Source organism: Squalius cephalus (genome assembly GCF_949319135.1).
Source record: "Squalius cephalus genome assembly, chromosome: 4".
NCBI classification, from domain to species: Eukaryota; Metazoa; Chordata; class Actinopteri; order Cypriniformes; family Leuciscidae; genus Squalius; species Squalius cephalus.
This window is the reverse complement of record NC_137125.1, coordinates 53287078-53308209: the sequence shown is the minus strand read 5'-3', so window position 1 is coordinate 53308209 and position 21132 is coordinate 53287078. Positions and strand designations below refer to the sequence as shown.

The 21132-nt window shown below is 36.5% G+C and overlaps 1 protein-coding gene across 2 annotated transcripts in view; it reads right to left on the bottom strand.

Annotated features, from left to right (window-relative positions):
- grm8a (glutamate receptor, metabotropic 8a) overlaps window positions 1–21132 on the bottom strand; it is a 204813-nt gene that overhangs the window by 122135 nt on the left and 61546 nt on the right. For both annotated transcript variants that reach the window (XM_079870081.1, XM_079870082.1), the window contains exon 3: window positions 13941–14157. In XM_079870081.1, the coding sequence (XP_079726207.1) occupies window positions 13941–14157 (217 nt within the window). The remainder of the gene's footprint in view (window positions 1–13940; window positions 14158–21132) is intronic.

Below are 21132 nucleotides of genomic sequence, written 5' to 3'. Positions count from 1 at the left end.
AAGATACTGCACCCTCTGAGGCATGCATGAGCCTATATGAGACACATTATTTAAAAAAATAACATCATAAAACTGACAATATTCCTTTAGGACAGAAAAAGAAGCACAGAAAAATATGAAGGCTATTCGGAATGGAATTATAGAACAATGCTTAAAGTTTGCAGAATGTACATAGAGTTGTGTTGAAAACAGTATGATACTACATTAGTCGTATGACTTCTATCAATATCATTGTATGTATGCATACTGTATGTGTGTATATATGAAGAGTTCAGATGCAAAAGCCTCTAAGTGCCATCTGAAATTTGCTTCTAGAATGATCATTTTTATCAAGCTTGTATATTTAAGTTCAGTAATTTCACTTAAATGGCAATGAAAATTACCTATTAATTGTCATTTAAGTGAAATTACTGAACTTAAATATACAAGCTTGATAAAAATGATCATTCTAGAAGCAAATTTCAGATGGCACTTAGAGGCTTTTGCATCTGAACTCTTCATGTTTATATATATATATATAGTCAATTATATCAGTCATCCTAGTGCGAATGTTGGTACTGGCCATTAAAAAATGAGAGAGACCGAGAGACCGAGAAAGACGAGGCACAGAATATAAAGGCAGGCCTAAACCCTGCATAAATGCACATCCCAAGGCTGAATAATAATTTTTTTTTTCTGTGTGAGAAATGAGAGGCTTGGGAATGATGAAACTTTTAAATCCATGGTTTTATGGTGTTTTGTGGTATGGGTGAATAAATTACGTGTCAAGCACGGACGCGGCCAGAATCGCTTCATTTGAAAAATTGAGAAAGAAAGGAAAAACCACACCGACATCTGAGTTTGCATTCTCTCTCTCTCTCTCTCTCTCTCTCTCTCTCTCTCTCTCTCTCTCTCTCTCTCTCTCTCTCACACACACACACACACACACAAACACACACACACACACACACACACACACACACACACACACACTTTAAGTCCTTCATGATAGTCTCAGTCTTCCTCAAAGCCTAAATGAATTTATAATGGACATTTTGCTTTATTCTTACAGATATCCACACTGGAATTGTGCATGTTATTCAAAATAATTTCATATTCGGCTGAGGTCACCTGTGTCACACAGTGCAATGTTACTGATAATCAAATTTACTCCCGCCCTACTTTTATTTTATTATTTATTTATTTTTTTTGCATTGAATATCTTGTTTCACTTGGAAATACTTCTCATTAAAAAGTGGCTTTTCAATGCATTTTAAAGTCAACTTCAGTGTGGCATGATCTGCATCACGACATATGTAAATCTATTGTAAATAATAAACTTAAGATTATAAAATGCATGTAATTCACCCAATATTTGCCTGAGCAATGCATGTAATTCACCCAATTTTTGCCTGAGCACGACCCCTAGTGAAGGCACATGCTTTGAGATAGCAGAACCCTGGCAGACGTCAGGACAGCGTGTGTCATGACAGAACGTCTCTGAAGACTTTAAAGAGTGAAAGGGGTCAAAAGATTACATCAAAGTCAACAAAACGCCTGACGGGACAGCGTCTTTCCCTGTGGGCCACCGGCTCTTGACCTCGAGCAGGGAAGCGGTCCTGAGACGAGAACTGTGGCGGCAGTAAACATTAATTTCCATTCAAATGTTTTTAAAAATGAAATATATATATAAAAATATGAAATATAGAAATATTATAGAAATATTAATTCTTCTCAGTCTCAAGTCAAAAAAAGTGCGTCAAGTCATTTACAGTATGTAGTGCTTTCCACAATACACATTATTTTTAAGGAAACTTATCATTTTATAATGAAATATCATCATATAAAACTGACTAAATTCACATTCCTGGTTTTCATCGGTCATGTGATATAATCCTGAGCACTCATCAAAATTACTCTGAAACATTTCTTTTTTCAGCTGACATCAAGCCCTTATATTTTCTCCAACCCCTCCCATCACTTTTCACTATCCAATCATATTCCAGTTGATCAGTTAAGTCCCACCCACTTTATCTCATTGAATATACTTGTAAATACATCACATTACGTATGGTTAAATGGGTTGCAAACTCATTTCATGTTGATTTTAAATGACTATAGTTGTCAAAGAAGAAGAATAATTCATATGTATAGAATGCACAGAGAAGTGATAAAAGACAAAGTGAAAGTAGAAGGCGAGAGGAAAATGATGCAATGTAACACACACACACACACACACACCGCTGTAATTGTCAGCTAATCAGCACTGGCGGACAGTGACATCTATCACACAGCTGGCCAGAGCTTGATTCATTATCAGCCGCCAGCTGCCGCTTCAGAGCGACTCTGGGATCGGCTTATCCGGCCTGGCAGGTGGGGAGCTTCGGGAGCGTTTGTCTTTCCTAAACCGTAAAGTTGTCCGAGCTCGTTAAGGAGAACAGAGTCCGCTTGCACTGGGATCAATGGCCGTAGTCAATCTGCAGACATTGATGAAATAGAAAGTATGGATGTTCTGCTCCCTCCGCCTAATCGTATATCCACTAGCCAATGCGCTCTGACAGCTTGACTTTCAGCCGGGTCACTTTCACTGAAATGACAAATCCCAGTCTGAGCAGCCAGTAAGTGTGCAAATCCGCATCTGAAACCAGACCAGCTAGACACTTTTCCACAGCAATGTTGAGCTCTTGAAGCTGGACTTCTCTTAAAATAAAGTGTTATCACACCATTGTTCATTCCAGAGTTCCCCATGAAGTCTTCGTCTTTATAGGCATTCGTATGAGTTCTCGAGGCGTTTCCATTTAGAAGTACTTCTACGCTCTCGTGTTTCTCCACATAATAACGGGAGTATTGGTTTTGCAATTTATTTCAGCCGTGATACTCCTGACCTCCCTCTAAAGATGTTTCCTGCAAGGCTTAAAGTAAAAATAAAAGCAAGTGAAGCGGAAATTTGCAGATGATAAAAGCTCTTTCAGGAAGTCGAGGCAGACGTTCACACACATATTCTGCTCTATTGTCAATAGTGCGGGTTGAGGAATTAAAACTGCATGTGAGTTATTCATCTTCATGTTCTTGAATCAGAAAAGTTTAATGGATAAGTTGAAACTTGATTTAAAGAAACGTATTTAATTGATCATAAATGCAAGGTTTACACATTGTTTCCCACAAAATGAGCACAAGGAAGAACAATATTTAATCATTTTCATATGCATATCAATCATTCAATGTATAAGGAAAAACATTTTTCTGTTAAGTTTACGGGTGTTTCCTTCAACCCTCAAGCACAACACAACAATGCAAAATACAGGTAAAATACACTGAAAATAATAATTCGTTGAAATTAATCAAAAAAATTATCGTAAGTGGTTGCATCCAATTGATTTTATCTACATTTAAACAAATGCATTAAGTTGAACTAAAATTGATTGAGTTCAACTTAATGCATTTGTTTAAAAGTAGATCAAATCAATTGAATGCAACGCCTTACAATAAAAAAAATTGATTCATTTCAACAAATCATTTTTTTCAGTGTACCTGTGAAAAATCAATATGGAAAATTCCTTTCCATTAAATTCCATAAATTTCCATTTATTTAACACTGGGCCATAATTTTATGGAGTGTATGGACGAATGTAATGTAATATCCAGTGATATTTACATACAGTATTTATTAAGATATGTACTGTATATTAAAAAAATATACATATATGAAAAAAAATATAATGAATGGAAAATTCAGACAAAGAATTTCATGAACATTTTTGAGTGATGAATAACTGAGTTTTGAAATAATTCACTGATTGAACAAATTCCAAATCCAATGACATTTTGGTCACTAAGTTTAAATCAGAGACACTCGTGAGTCATGAGGAATTGCCAAAAAAAATCTAATAACACAATCTTTAGGATCTTTTATCCTTTGTAAGTTTTGTAAATTATCCAGATTGAGAACTTTTTGTCATTGATGTTGCACACTGTTAAATAAAATGAGCAAATGAAAGTGTTAACTGGAAACATATGTTGTGATTGATGTCCTGTGGTCGTGTCTCTCACTTTTGAGAGCTGATAATGGCGATGAGCGAACACACACTGTCAAAGATCTTGATAGCTTGAGTTACAGTACCTAGAGGACAATTATGATATCCAGTAATATGTTCCCTAATTGTGCTTTAGTTGTTTAGTAGGAAAATTGTGAAAATATCTAAACCAAACCATGTCATGGCGTGTCATGTGATTGGAGGAAATCATCCCATCTGAGTTGTTCCAACTCTCTGATTGGCTGACTGTTAGATTTAATCTTGTCTTCGTTTGCATTTAAATTAGTTTTCTCCATTTGCATTTTTTTAGCCCTGATGAAGGCCCGTGTGCCGAAACACATTGGCAAAATGAAGAATAGATTACTTCCAGCTTCATATTCTGATTCATGCATTTCTCCACTCCACATGTGTTGCTGGTTTTGTGTTTGTGATCATCATATAAACCAAATTGCAAACATTGTAATGTTCAATCTGTTTGGAAATAAAAATTCCATGCACTGCAAAAAAATAAAATAAATGTATTAATAAAAAAAAAAGCAAATAATAAAAAAGCAAAATTACTAAAGGTACTAAGTATTGTTTTCTTTTTTCAAAATGATCAAAATTAAGTGAGTTTATATACTTAAAACAAGAAGAAAAAAAAGATGCCAATTTATTTTTCAGACCCCATTGGTAGATATTTGTTCGTCTCTTAATTTTGATGAATTTTCTCTCATGTCATTTTGCTTCTAAAGTAAATGTGTCTTAATTTAAGAATGTTTCGATATTTTAGTGCAGAACACAACAAAAATGCTTTTTAGTAGCTTTCAGAAACCCTTGTTATTAGCGACTCCGGTGGCCGTTAAGTGAACTGCAGCCAGAAACGTATTGCTCGTGTTTGTACAAGAGACTGAGCGTGATTTAACCCTGATTCACTCGCGGTGAAGTTCTTTTTCCTCCTTTGCCTAGAAGTAAAAAGATAGATGAACATTAACTTTTCATTAATAACATACACACAATAATGACAGCGGTGAGAAAACAGCAGTTCAGAAAGCATCTGATCGTAGCGATGAGGAAATGTTTGCACCAGTTCTGGCATTCAACGGCATCATGTCGACACATGAGGTATTAAATGTTATGATATTATAAAGTATATTTTAGACTATATAGACTATTGATCTGGCTATGTGAGACTATAATGTGAATTAATCACGTTTCTTTGCATGACACATTGACATTACAGTACAGAATGGCTTTTCCAACATTATCCTGAACATTGTATAAGCATTCATTTCATGTGTCATAAAACAGAAGAGAGAGTATAAATGTCAAATCCTTTTGATTCAGTACTTCACATAAAAATCAGTCTGCAGACTCTCATAGACGTTACCTTGGAAGGTCTCGTTTGTTAAGTTTTGTTACAAGCTGTTCACACATTGCCAATAAAAAACAAATTAATACATGAAAATTCTTACATATGGCCTGTTTAAAGAGGCACTACATAACTTCTTTATGAATTCTACTCTCTACAGATCTAACCGCATCCAAATGTCACCATGTATGATGTTAGAAACACTATATGGGTTGTGCTGTGCGGTTTGCACCATCTGTTCCCCAGTGGCGTTCACGGGACATCACTTGGCAGCCGTCTGTGCAGGTCACAACCCCGGAATAACAGAAGCCGGTGTTTAATCTATAGACAGAGTTTGGCTTCCTAGGAATGTGATGGCTTCATTAGGCCCTTTAAACAGAGAAGACAGGCTCCTCTCTCCTGAATTCCTGTGGGAATGCACTGGACCTCTGCGTTTGAAGAGCGCGTAAAGTCTTCAGCGGCAGGGTCACGCGTTCAGCTCAGGAGGTTACCGAGGATGACCAGTTTAGATATGAGCAAAGGACTGTGAACATACTATAGAAGGACATGTTGGACAAAGGGTGGTAAGATGGTAGAAATGTGTCAATCTCAGTCTATCTAGCTCATCATTTCAGTCTAGTCACAGCACTTCAGGTCCCAGACATGCACTGCAAAAAAAATTAGTATTTTTTAATATCTATATATTGTTAAATCAAGATACAATTACTTGAGAAGCAAAATTACTTCATGCCTAAAACAATAACAAATATCCACAAATGGGGTCAGAAAAATAAGTGTTTTCCCATTTGAATTAAGCACTTTTCTGACCCCATTGGCATTTTCTTGTTTTAAGTATAAAATCACTTAATTTTGATAGAAAACAAGACTTAACACTTACTTATTGCAGAAGTGAAAGCAGCTTAAAAAAAAAAAAAAAAAAAAAGTTAAAAAGTTACTAAAGTTTAAGTTTGCTGTAAAGCAACTAAACATTTTTTTATTTTATTCAAAACAAAAATTGCTTGGAAATGTGTATCCAAGTTGTATTCCAAATTTAAAGTTGATATCACAAACATTTAGCTTGCTAAAAGGATTTAAAGTACCGTTTTCATGGTAACTCAGTTTTATAATGAATGAATTTTGAGAGTTTAAGCTTTCAAATGATACCTAATTCATTATTACTAAAAACATGTGACAGGAAAAAGGTCAATAAATTGCTAATTCTCCCGCTTCCGGGACACTGGCAGGTGACAGGTTGTGAATGTTTGGATATATGTTAAACAAGATACTGAGTGAGAAAATCCTTTTTTTGCAGTGCATGTCTGGGCCCTGAAGTGCTGAAGCCCAGCTGCTGAAGTGACCGTTTCACATAGCTTTTCCGAAACTACAGGGAAATCCCATGACACACATTAATGCAATAATCTATGGCCCATTGGCATGGTAATTAAGGCTAATGTCCATTAGCATCTATTGCTACTCGCTCCTCAGAGAAGTGTTCTCACTAACCTCGTCCTGGCAGCTGCCTTGATGCTATTAATATGAATTTACACATATAAAAGACTTTTAAGAATCTTAGTCTCCTACCTGGACAAAGACAATATGGAGCTATTAGCATGTAGACAAAAATAGGCAATTTTTTCCTGCACACTGTGCTGCAATTTCAAAGAGAAATCAAAACTAAAAGCGTATTAAATTTTCCCAGAAACAGATGCACATGAATGTGGCGACATTGTATTGCAATGGTTGTTGTGTATCTCGCAGTTTGCATTTGAAAATAATGTACAACCTACTCTAAATCCTACACTAAACCTAACGTATAAGCAAATGTGAAAAAAAGATGCATTTACCATGCCATTTTAGCTTGCTTCTACAAGTCTTTTATCGTTACTTACGTGAGCTACAGAGCAAGTTTACTACATCTGAAAAGACATACTGTACATAATGTCAAAATGTGTTCATGAACTATGGTAAAAGTGTTTTGCGGTCATATTGCGCAAGAAACAGTGCAGAAAAAAGCTGTTATTAATCAATAATCCGCTCCATGATAATAGTTTGTGTGAAAAGGCATAAAAGTTAGAAACTGCAGTGAATTGTATTGGAATTCCAAACTGTTGATACATGAATGGAACACATGAGAATTCTTGAGTTCTTAAAGGGGTGGTTGATTATGATTTGACTTTTCTAACTTTAGTTAGTGTGTAATGTTGCTGTTTGAGCGTAAACAGCATCTGCAAAGTTACAACGCTCAAAGTTCAAAGCAAAGGGAGATATTTGCTTTTAATCGCTTTTTAAGGACTACAACAAACGGCTGGTAGAGACTACATGACATTCCTCCCGGATTAGTGACATCACCAACCCTAGAATTTACATAAACCCCGCCCCCAGAACACGATTTATAGATTATCATGACAGAATATGCTAATTAATGACTAGAAGATAATGACATAAGCTACATAAATTCATCAACTAACCATTCACAAATGTTGTCTACATGTTGTCACTTCTTCTTGAGTCTCTCCATCTTTGTCCGTTTTGAACATAAAAGGCTAAAAGTTTTTGAAAATTTCAGTTTATGTCTGTATGAGGTAAAAGGACACAAGTTGTTGAAGCTCCGCCCCCTGTGCCGGGAGCAGCAGCTCATTTGCATTTAAAGGAACAGACACAAAACGGTGCGTTTTTGCTCACCCTGAAAATGTGTCAATTTTAACATGCTGTATAAAAATATCTGTGGGGTATTTTGAGCTAAAACTTCACATACACACTCTGGGGACATCAAACACTTATTTTACATCTTGTGAAAAGGGAATTATACCACCCCTTTAAAAAAAAAAAAAAAACTATATGACTAAGAAATTTTTCCCCTCTGGGGAAATAAAATGGTGTTAGTGTGATGGGAAACTGTCCACGGCGTGTTGGCACAGATAAGTCCGCATAGCGAGAGTCATCTTTACAAGAACAAATGCAGTGAGACAGGGTACTTTACCCAATTATGGATACCTCTCAACAGTCACACGTAATACAAGCTAATCCAGCGTAGTTCTTGCCTAACCATGGGATGGCTAATATAAAACGATGTAACAACCACAATGACAGTCTAGCTCATCTACTCAGCGAGCAAAATCCAGTCTATATACCCTTTTTTGCCCCCTGAATTTTGGATGAAACCTTAAGTCTGTTGGTTTTAAGATAAACTATAGTTGGTCTGCCAGGTTAGCCAAGATGGCAAGGTTCAAAACCCCTATAAAACCATTAAACTAGATGGGTTTTCACCACTATAGCTCAATGCATCAACGCATACACGCCATCCACTAGGTCATGACATCTGTTCACTCTCAGACAGCGAATACAAACGTGCACGAAAAAAAATGGTCCTTAATTAAACTCAAAGTTTGTAGAATAAACTGTGGTTAATGTTTATAGCCTCAAAAGGGCAACTGCTATCTGATGCACGGTGATTTCCTGAAGTAGTGACAAGCAACGAGGAAGATCTCAATTGTCTCGGCCATTAGCGGAAACTACAATGAGGGCATCATTGTTGCAAAGCTATTGACTTTTCATTCGCTTGTTGCATGACATTCATTTTAACGGCTAATTGCATGCTTGTTCAATTCTTTTCTCTCCGTTTTAATCCACCGCTCACGTTACTGCTGGGACACTCGAACCTGCAGTCTGGGAAATGCAACACATGAAACATAAAGCTCCTTCACAATCTGCAAACAAAGGCAAGGGTAACTCCTCTACCATGGCCACATCCTTTCTTAGATCGTCTCCCTCCATCTTTTACCATATTTAATTGAATTCAGTCCAGTGACAATAAAAGCCATTCTTTTGATTGAAACGTTTTCCTTATAAAATCAAGCTTAATTATGTATCTCACAGTATCAATGAGTCTACTATAGCCTACTATAGTAAAAAACATATTTTGTTTTGTGTTTATTATAGTTCTTATAGTTCAATTTTGTAGTTACTTTGGTTTTATTGCAAGTGCTGTAGCAAAATCAAGGCTATTTTTTTTTTTAATTACCATGGTTTTACTGCAAATGCAGTAGTAAAACCATGGTTAGTTTTGTAGTTATAATGGTTTTACTACAAAAAACATAGTTAAACCATGGTTACTACAGTATAAAGCATGCTTAATTTAAAAAAAATATATTAAAACCATGGTTTATTTTGAAGTTTCTGTGGGTTTACTACCAAAACCCTAGTTAAACCATGTGTTACTATAGTAAAACCATGGTTAATTTTGTAGTTACTTTGGGTTTACTACAAAAATATATATAGTTAAACCATAGTTACAATAGTAAAACCATGGTTAATTGCTATGATTTTACTACAAATGCTGTAGTAAAACCGTGGTTAATTTTCATAAGGGTTCTTTGCCCAGTTTTAAGTGTTTGTACAGTAAATGCAAAACAAAAAATCAACCATTTGAAATGTCAACACTGCACTCTAGTAGCTAAACATCATCTATCTCCATGTGCGAGGGGGGAAAACTCTCTTCATGCTTCAGCTAGCTGCATTTTCAGTTGTGCAGATTCTGTCTTGTCTCCGGTTAACTCCTTTAAATGATGAGCAGCAAGTAGCTTGAGCAGAGACAGTTTCTAAGTAGCTGTGAAACACTACGTGTGATGGTAAACACTGGAGTCCGGAGGATGCTAAAGTGGATGTTATTACACAAATGTGTATCATCACTCATGAATTTTTAATGCACAATTAAACCGTGCGATTAGTACAGCTGTGTGATGTTTGCATTTGCGGATCAGCGGGGTCTCTGCTAATAGCTATAATTCCATCTCGTAGGGTGAGGAAGGGGGTGAATAATAGCGTAGACGGGGTTTACCGGAGGAGGAACTGTGTGTTAAAGCCCGTCATTACACTTTCTGTCCATCCGTGTCCTCCTCTCACCCATTCCCTGCTTATATCTTCATCTGAGGGTGTTTATTGATACTCCAGGGCACTTGATAGCGGTCAGCGCAATCATTCCTGAAGAGGATGTGCTTCGCATACTAGTCCATTTTACACTCTCCCATCCAGTTTGCATGCCTGCTTAGGCAATGTGCAAACCCAGTGTTTGTCTTTCTAGGGCTATTAAAGTGCCCATTTTCATAACTTTGGAATACTTTTACATTGTTTAAAGCAAAAAAAAACATACTGTACATTATTGCAGCACCTCTTTTCACCCTCTGCCTGAAACACTCTTTCTTAGTTCCTGCCTCTTTAAACCCCGCCTTTCCGAGAAGCCCAGTGTGCTCTGATTGGTCAGCTGGACCAGTCTATTGTGATCGGTCAACCGTTTGGAGCGCATGTCGGAAATGTGTCGCCCCTTATCATAATTGGGTTTCAGCTCCCGAGACTTCATGAGCAGCTGTAGTAACAAATTCCTCAGTATTGAAAGTCCATACAATGTTTTTTGCCCTCGCGGTGCAAAGAAACCCAGTATCTCCTCGACATGCAACTGTTTTTTGAGGACTGGCTGATGCAGCAAATAGGCGGTCACTATGCAAATGTGTAACATGATGACGTAGCTAAGTCACTGAAATAACGGCAGGACTACAAACAAGGCGTTTCAAGTGTTTTCCGTTGGATTGATGAACTCTTTTTGGTGTGGATTGTGGCATGCACGCATGCATTGTTTACATGCACAAACTGCTATATTACACACAAAAGGAAAGGTAAAATCAAAAAAGCATGATATGTGCCCTTTTAACTAATGTTCTGGGTGTAACAAAGGTTAGGTCCTGAATACCAACTATAAGCAGACTACTGCTATTTGCCCTATTTTATGGTCCTGAACCTGGATAGATCTTTAAAATGCAGAACGTGCATTTGGCTGCATGGCGTGTCTGGAAATGTGCCCAGTTTTAACCCTCTTCTCCATAATTTCATGAATTACTGCTGCCATGATCAATTAAAAATATCTTGTCTGTTTACCTGCAGAAAAACAACATTAAATGCATAAAGGGCTAATCTACTGTATAACAAGCCTCATTCGCATAGAAATGAGATGCGTTCGCTCTGATAAGAATGACAATTACCTAAATACGGCTGGCACAGCGCTAAACAACACTAAAAAAATATTTATTGAAAGATTACTGGAGTATGTTCTACAAGAAAATGCTGTTTCAGTTTTTTCTACTTCGAAATGGGTTAAGTAATGTCTGAGTTGGCAAACTTTTTCAGTGCAATATAAGTAGCCATTCCCACCAGAATTTTTTCAGATATTTTTAAAATTGTGATTGAAAATCACATTTTTATTTTACATTTACATTTAGTCATTTAGCAGACGCTTTTGTCCATTTTATGTCCATTATATAAGGATTTTATATCATTTAACTTCTATCAACGTTCAATTAGTCCCATGCGTTTAACACAAAAACATAAACATGCCGTTGGATTACATGCGCAGCCATGGCTCTTTTAACATGCAATCATAATTATGGATTTTGATTGGCTGATACTGCTCTCAGGCTAATGTTTTCTGCGTAAAAAAATAAAAAATGCATTAAATGAGTCTGCACTAAAATTCTGTGATCACAATCCTGGAGAGGCTGTGTGCAACATTTTAAGGTGTTTAGTGAATAAAATGCAGGTTTGTGTTGAAATAGCACATGGTAAAGTAGTGCTTCACCCTGTGTTCTTTCTGTAAGACTCTCTCATTGCTGCGTGGTCAACAAACACCTACGGTCTACATCACCTTTGGCTTCTGTGAGCAATGTCAACATCCACTGAACGTACAGTAAACCGCTGAACACTCGACCCAGAGCGCTCCTGGTCCCATACACCATCAAAACCAAGAACATCCATGACATTTCGGTCAATATGTGAAAGAGCAGAGGTTCAGGAACACTGCAGTACGTAAATCCCCGTTTATCCTTAGTTTAACAACTAAGAATTAATTAAATGGATTCAACTTCTGCACACGGTGAGCAGATAAGAATGTGCGAGATAAGAATAATAATACGCTTTCCCTGCTTTGACGAACTACAGGCTGGAACACACTACACCATTTCTTTCTTTAAATCTGAATAGATTTTAAAACCCAATTTATCATTCACTTGCCAACTTTGTAAGAGTAAAAACTAGGGATCATACACATGCCAAATGAGGATTATACACTACCAGTCTTTTAACTCTTTCCCCGCCATTGATGGAATTTTCCGGCTTTCCGTATTTTCACTGTTATATGGAGGCTTGTTTCCGCCACAGAATAAAACATTTTAAAAGATAATTGCGACTTTTTGTATCACAATTGCTAGTTTACATCTCGCAATTCTGACTTTATTTCTCAGAATTGTGAGATATAAAGTCAGAATTGCGTGATATAAACTCGCAATTGCGTGTTAAAGTCAGAATTGAGGGATCTAAACTCACAATTGCGTGTTATAAAGTCAGAATTGAGGGATCTAAACTCACAATTGCGTGTTATAAAGTCAGAATTGAGGGATCTAACTCACAATTGCTTGTTAAAGTCAGAATTGAGTGATCTAAACTCACAATTGCGTGTTAAAGTCAGAATTGAAGGATCTAAACTCACAATTGCGTGTTATAAAGTCAAAAATGAGGGATCTAAACTCACAATTGCGTGTTATAAAGTCAAAAATGAGGGATCTAAACTCACAATTGCGTGTTAAAGTCAGAATTGAGGGATCTAAACTCACAATTGCGTGTTAAAGTCAGAATTGAAGGATCTAAACTCACAATTGCGTGTTAAAGTCACAATTGAGGGAACTAAACACACAATTGCATGTTATAGTCAGAATTGAGGGAACTAAACTCACAATTGCGTGTTAAAGTCAGAATTGAGGGATCTAAACTCACAATTGCGTGTTATAAAGTCAGAATTGAAGGATCTAAACTCACAATTGCGTGTTATAAAGTCAGAATTGAGGGAACTAAACTCACAATTGCATGTTAAAATCAAAATTGAGGGATCTAAACTCACAATTGCGTGTTATAAAGTCAGAATTGCAAGATTTTTTTATTCTGTGGCAGAAACAAGCTTCCACAGGGCGCTGTTATGCATCTTCTGAAATCATACTTAATCTCATGATCTAAACAGGCGAAGAATAAGCAGAAAAAAGCGATAGCATATGTATGCAGATGCATATGTAAAATAACGCGATCATCAACGTTAAAGGGCTCATCGGATGACAAATTCACCTTTATATGGTGTTTGCATATAAATGTGTCTTTGCAGTGTGTGGACACAACCACCATACAATGAAAAAAATCCATTCACTCCTTTTTTTTGAATCCTCAAAAAGTCTAAACACTCTCAATAATCAGGCCATTTGGATATTCTGAGCACTATGATGTCATATTTCTCATGCTCATTATCATTTAAAGAGACATGCACCGAAACGGGTCGCTGTGAACAGAGCTGTTTTTAAAGAGGTAAAAAGGGTGTTGTTTTACACAACCATTGAGGAATTTTAACCAAAGTATATTACAAACTTTACATGAAGACCCTAAAGAATCTTACCAACTTGTGGAAAATGGGCATCTGATGACCCCTTTAAACATTGTATAAATTTCCTAAAACTGGTTTAAATTCATCAATGCATCAAGCCAGTCTAGGCAACCAGGAAAAGCCATCTTACCAATCTCTCGAGAGATCTGCACGAACGCTTCCACGCCGCTTTCCCCGTAGTTCCCTTCCGAGGCCAGCGTGGAAACGTAGTTCCAGCCCATCGCCGTGACGATATCCAGCATGGCCTGGGCCTGGTAGGAATCCGGTGGAACGACGCGGGAGAAAAAGTCATAGCGAGTGTTGTCGCTCAGCTCCGGAGCTGTGGATGCATAGCTGATCTGAGGAATCTGCAGGGAATAAAGAAAGAGAGCGTTCAGAGGGATGGTTCTCTGCTATCACAACATATTTACCCAACATATGCTGTTTTGTTTGTGCATACAAGTATTGCATTAGCTTAGCAACATGTGCTAACTAGGATCGTTAACTAAAAAATAATCTAAAACCATTAAAAAAATGTTTTTGCAAAGCCCTACACATGATGTGCGGACAAAAATATATATACAATGGTAACAAATTATGAATTTTTCTCTCGTTATAGTAAATCGTGGCCATATTGTACTAATTCGTTCCCTCATTTTAATTTAACTAAAACAAGGGAATTAATTATTACAACTTGGCCACGATTTAGTAAAAATAGGGAACAAATTACAATATTGTGAGCACGAGTTGGTAAAACGAGGGAACGAATTAGTAAAACGCGTTGGCGTATTAATAATTTGTGGGAACAAATTGTTAATTCGCTGCCACAATACTATTTTATTTCAGCTTGTTGCATAGGAAATATTTCTTATTTTCATTTAGTTGTAGTTAAAGTGCTAAAAAATTTAACCAAATAACCTAAAACTAATAAATAAAAATGAATAAATACTACATAAAATAACTAAAAGAATAAAAATTACAAAAAACACAACAAAATGACTAAAACTAACCACATTTAGTTAAAATAAAATCTATCAAACTCTACTCAAAAACTAGGTTTTGTGAGAACAGTGAATTCAGGCCAGATATCTCTGTTTGAGTAGGCCGGTTTGCTGCTGAGAATCATGGGTAATGGAGTCAGGGCGGTTGGAGGTTTGACTGACAGATTCATAGTCTAGAGGAAGAGTACAGGTGGATGTTAAAGAAGCTCACGGCTGAATTATCCTGAAGTGTTCCATTACAAAACTGTTTTGAGATGCAGCTCACGTCAATCTACACAAACAGAGTTAAATCCAAACATCCCCAGAGGTGCGACAGCACACAATCACCTAGACTGTGCGTTCACCGCTCGAAGCTGTAAATAAGAAAAGATTTAGCCACAAAGTGCTTGAGGAACATCGCTGTATGTGTGTGGATAGCTTTGTCAAGTAGATCCATGAGTAATGATGCAGAAAGTTGTGACATTGAAAAATATATCAAATTTACACCGTCTCCATCCAGCAGTGAGGAGTGGAAATTGAAATCTTACACTGTAAGACTGATAGATAATCAAGAGTTTTTGATAAACGTGCAACAAGAATGCCATGTAGAGCTAAAAAAATAAGACAGACTCAAAGCTCGCAGCGTCTTACACATAAACTATGTTGCTAATAAGATGTCAAGTGAACTTTTGCAGGTTCACTCATCTCAAAAGGTTAAACATTTTGCAATGCAAACTTTCATTAAGTATAGCAGCGGCGGCTCATGAATATTTCATGAGAAAAGGCTACACAAATAAGAAAACACCCAAGAGGCCAAGATACATAAAAGACGGGAAAGATAACTCCACTTATTAATGTATAAAACTTTTAAAATAAACAAATTGCTTTCTGAGATAAAAGTAGCATATTGTGAATATTAAGTAATTAATCATTGGTATCTGGTATGATGAGCATCATAATTAAAGGAGAGTGAATTTTAAACATCTTTGCTTATGAAATAACTAAGTATTACACATGGAAAATGTTTTACCACGTTTTTACTATTACAGTTGTCAAGGTTAACTGATTGTGGAAAGTGTTGATTATAGCATTATATTTAGATCTATGGCGTTATATTTAGATTGTGGCATAAAAGGTTGCAGTGATGAGCATGTAGCCAATCACAGATATGTTGAGCGCATGAATGCAGTGATCTCATCATTGTAACTCACGAAATGCTTTCATCATAACTAACACTGCAAACACGAGATTTGTTGATTATAACAGGAGTTTTGGCGAGAGTCCAGAACTCAGTCACTGATAAACTCTGGGTTTTGATTGACAGGTCCGTCAATTGTAAAGGGAGCTTTCTTTGAACGATTTCTATCATTTAATCACAGTTTAAATAACAGATTATTTTCATCCTACTAAGAGAAACAATGTGAAATTGACAGTTTAGTCTGTTTGCAAAACCTGCACCGATACTGCAACTGATTTACCAAAGCATGCGCCGAAATTGCGACTGATTTACCAAAGAATCCCCAGTGAAATGTACCGAATACAGTTACATTAGTGTTACTAAATGTTAATACACATTAATAATACATGACAATATCTAAAATGCACCAGATTAAACCAAATTTTCATCCGTTCAGAATAGAATGAGGCATTTATATAGCGCTTTCATATGTACTACTGTACACCCAAAGTGCTTTACAATCATATCAGGGGATCTCTCCTCAACCACCACTAGTGTGCAGCATCCACTTGGATGATGCGACGGCAGTCACAGTACAACGGCGCCAGTGCGCTCACCACACACCAGCTATAGGTGGAGAGAGGAGAGAGAGTGATAGAGCCAATTCAATGTAAGGGGATTATTAGGAGGCCATGATTGGTAAGGGCCAATGGGTGGAATGTGGCCAGGACACCGGGGTTACACCCCTACTCTTTACGAGAAATGCCATGGGATTTTTAATGACCACAGAGAGTCAGGACCTCGGTTTTGCATCTCATCCGAAGGACGGTGCTCTTTGACAGTATAGTGTCCCCATCACTATACTGGGGCGTTAGGACCCACACAGACCACAGGGTGAGCCGCACCCCCTACTGGCCTCACTAACACCTCTTCCAGCAGAAACCTGGTTTTCTCAGGAGGTCTCCCATCCAGGTACTAACCAGGCTCAGCCGTCTTGGGCTACAGGGTGATATGGCTGCTGGCGTATCCCTCAACTGAGACATTCACATTGTTGAAAATGAATTACCACATTCCTAGCATTAGGATCCTTGGGAAAGTAATCAAGTAAAGTGATCCTGTATCTCTCCTCTCCCTTCGTCATCTCACTAACACGCCAGTGGACGGGCCAAAGTAGCATGATGAAGTAGGCGTTGATTTTCTTCTCTTTCACCTATCATAGATAGGTATATTCCACAACAAGTCGTTCTCTGGCCTTGATTTCAATAAAAGCCGTTTTTGTTTTTCTTACAGGATATTCTTATAGTATGATGACCTCTTATATGTCAAAAGCTCAAAGAAAATATGATGGCCCCTTTAATTGTAAAACCACTATAGATCAAGTTAAATTACAAAATAAAATGAATAACCCATCCCCTGTGAACATAAAAGCATTAAAGTGTTTGATTTTTACAGTCAATGAACTCTTAATCCTTAGTAATCACATTTTTCTATATTTCCTCAAGTTATTGCTGCATTTATTTTACCAAACATTTAAAAAAAAAAAAACACAAAAAAAAAACCTTTGTTTACCTGTCACCTCAAGTCTCCAATGCAGGTGTAAAACACGCCAGAAGTAGTTTTAAAGCTCACTGAATGAGAACTTTAATATTGAGCTGAATATTGAGCGGTTGTAGTTTATGATTCCGGCGGATAAAAACACTACTATAAAGATCTCTGCATGAAATGTTCTTCTGGCCAAGCAACAGAGATCTCACAATGATCACACCGCATGAGCACAGAGGCATTTGCATTAAAAGAACACGGCATTGAAGACATACAAATGAAGGGACATAGCAAACCCGAGGTGATGTACGAAAGGCTGGAAGATAAGAATGAAGAAATGGGATGTTTGTGACAGCTCTGTGGCTTTATGCAAAAAGGAAGTGATAAAGAGATCCTTGAGCATTTAAAACCTAACAATCCTCAGATTACCGCTAACTCAAGACCTGTTTAATGGTTAAAAGAAATGAGATAAGCTGTTGACAGCATTTGTGACAATGTTTATTACCACAGACTACAATGCTGACATATGAACAAACATTGGATGGATGGATGGATGTTTTTTGGGGCATTAAATATTGGTAAAATACCAGTAAATTGATGAGCACAAAGCTTTTTGTTTTTCAAAATATTACTTTTTTATTGTTTTTTAACACCAAAAGAGTGTTTGCGCTGGTGCAAACTGTTGCTAAATTCGACCCTAAGTGCCTTAGCCTACTGTAACAGCATTTGACATAAATGCTGTGGTTTATTGTGTATATGCATCCATAAACAATTATGCCATTATTGAGGAAAATTCTCCCAGAATGCTCTGCACTTTTGAAATTATTTGCAGATTGTGTTTTCATATAGAGAGGTCAAACAACTAAAGCTATAATGCAAGATTGGAAGTCACGAGTATAATATCTGATCATACTCACAAATATATGTGCGTGCGCATTAATCTGAACAGTGTGTGTGTGTGTGTGCGTGTGTGTGTGTGTGTGTGTGTGTGTGTGTGTGTGTGTGTGTGTGTGTGTTTGAGTCCCAGGATAATGGAGCTGCACTCTGCTGTATAAAGCTGATAGATGCTTCTCCAGCACTGCTAATTAACCCTTGCACAGACCTTTATTGTCCGACATTCAGCAGCGTAAGGCAGACATGGACCTTAACAAAGGGTGCAAATGCAAGATTGGCTCCGGACAAACACACACAAACACACAGGCACCCTCATGTAATTACAGCTCCATTGATTAATGCGTCTTGTATGCTGAGATTACATGGATCTGACGACACGACTGATTCCCTGGCGAGTCTGTATTGTGTGAGTAGAGGAGACGTATTATATTATAAGTGTGTGTGTGTGTGTGTGTGTGTGTGTGTGTACTTATGCATGCAATAGCACATTATAGAAGGCTAACACCTCATTACTATCAAACCTTTTCCTCAAATCTTAAATGTACAGTATAACAAAATTAAGGTAAACAAAATGTATATATTACAACATATCCATACTACAATATAATTAATTGATACCCTTTTATGTAAAGTAATTCAAAATCCCAAATTGCCCAAATTATGCATTCAGTTTAATATTGTAATAATTTTCCAATAAAAATTATCTGTAATTTCCTATTTTACAAGACTAAGAACATTTTTGGGGTAGCAAACTAGTTTAGATAGATTACTTGGTTTTAAATCAATAACTAATTTAATAATAAAACAGCCTCTGTGTATAAAAGTCCCATTTTTCTGAGAACGTAACCATAGTAACTGGCTGATTAAGATCAGATTAGATTATTAAGATAATATTGAACAGTACATCAACAAAACAGTAGAGCCTACTGTCATTAGTTATAAATCTATTATAGATTTAAATATCATGTATAACAAAAACTGGTCTTTAAGACAATAGATGTTTGGCTAACTGTGCTAGAGGGACCAAAAGACAATTTTTGGGGTATTACAATACAAACAACAACCGAGAACGCTCTGAAACGATCCATAAAAAAAAAAAAAAAAACTTTAAAAAAGGCTGAACCTCCTGAAAGTTATACTGTATGAAATAAATTAAAATAAATTAATTCAATTAAATAAATTAAATAAAAAATAGAACAAAATAAATAAAAATGTACAAAATAAAATAAAAAAGTATATAAAATATTTAAGATTAAGACAAACAAAATGTATTTAATTTAAAATAAAGCATATGCATACTATCATTAATTGATTCATTTCATTCATATAATTAATGAATTTTATTTAATGTAATTTAAAACTCAAAATTGCACAAATCATGCATTCAGTTTAAAATAATAAAAAAAAAAATTAAGATTAAGAAATGAATTTTTGGGTAGCACGAGATAAACAGCCTGAAATTATCTATACATGTAAATACACCTTTAAAGCAGTCATTGTATGATTTGCACAGCATTTCCAACTAACAAAAATGTTTCATGCACTTTATAGGCCAAAAAGATGTGGGTAATCAGGTCGTGTAATGCATGTTCCCCCTCAGTTCCTCTGTGACATCTGGTTTAGTGTTGCTTTCAGTCCAAACAAAGGGATCAGCTGTGGGCATAATGTCAAACACAAGTGAACGTCCAGCATCTCGGACAAAAAGCAGGTGGACTGAAGAGACATTGTACATTTAGCTGTAAGCATTTGTCTTTGTGCTAAAACAGTAGATTGGATTAGTTGCTCAGCTTTGCCTGCAACAACATTATAAACACCTTATCTCACATTTAGTGACAGAAGCAAGACGACCACACACAATACAAACAATAGGACTCTCGCCCAGAACAAAATCCACTGCCAATATAGTAGCATTACGTCCTGAAAATAAACCAACACCTCAGACTCTGAATGTCAGACGTTTGGCTCAGTAGACTCAGTAGTTTGGTGCTAGTGTTGTTTATATGTCTATATGCTTTAAGACAAACCATGTGCAAATTCATAAGTATTTTCTCCTTAAAACTCTCCTTTCAAACACGGTTTGAAATCGCTGGTGTTTCTGACGTCACAAACTACCTTGTAACCAATCAGATCAACGTGTGATCGTCAACCAGTGGATATCTGAGCTGAGTGAGTGAGTGGAGGCGGGGCTCATTTGCATATTCATATACCCGCGAATACTAAACGAGGCAAGGGTGTAGAGTTACATTCAAGATATTTTAAGGCATGACCAAGTTTAAAATATGTAATTTTGGTGATCAAAGATGAGTTTTAAGGGATAAAATGATTGACTACAGGGGGACTTTAACCCTCCTTTAACCCTTTAATCCTCTATGCGCCGGCGCGTTTTTCTGGATTTTTTTCACATATAGCAGCAAAATAGACTTAAAATACTCCGCCATTTATGGTCATACAGACTTAAGGAATATGAAAAAAGAAACTATTAAATGTCTACTTTTTTATGTGTCCACTTACAATCGAAACAACACATTGTGCTTTTGTAAAATAAAGAAAATAAAACAGGGTGTGCTTTCTGCCTCTCCGTCTCCGTGAACTTTTTTTCTGGAGCACGTCTCTAAACTTAAACTAAACTCAGCGAATACTATTCACCCAGGCATGAGCAATATATCTTTATAATCATTTAAGTGTCTACTATTGAATTATCTAATTCAAAACTAAAACAAATATTCTCTGTTTATGTAATCTGTATGAAA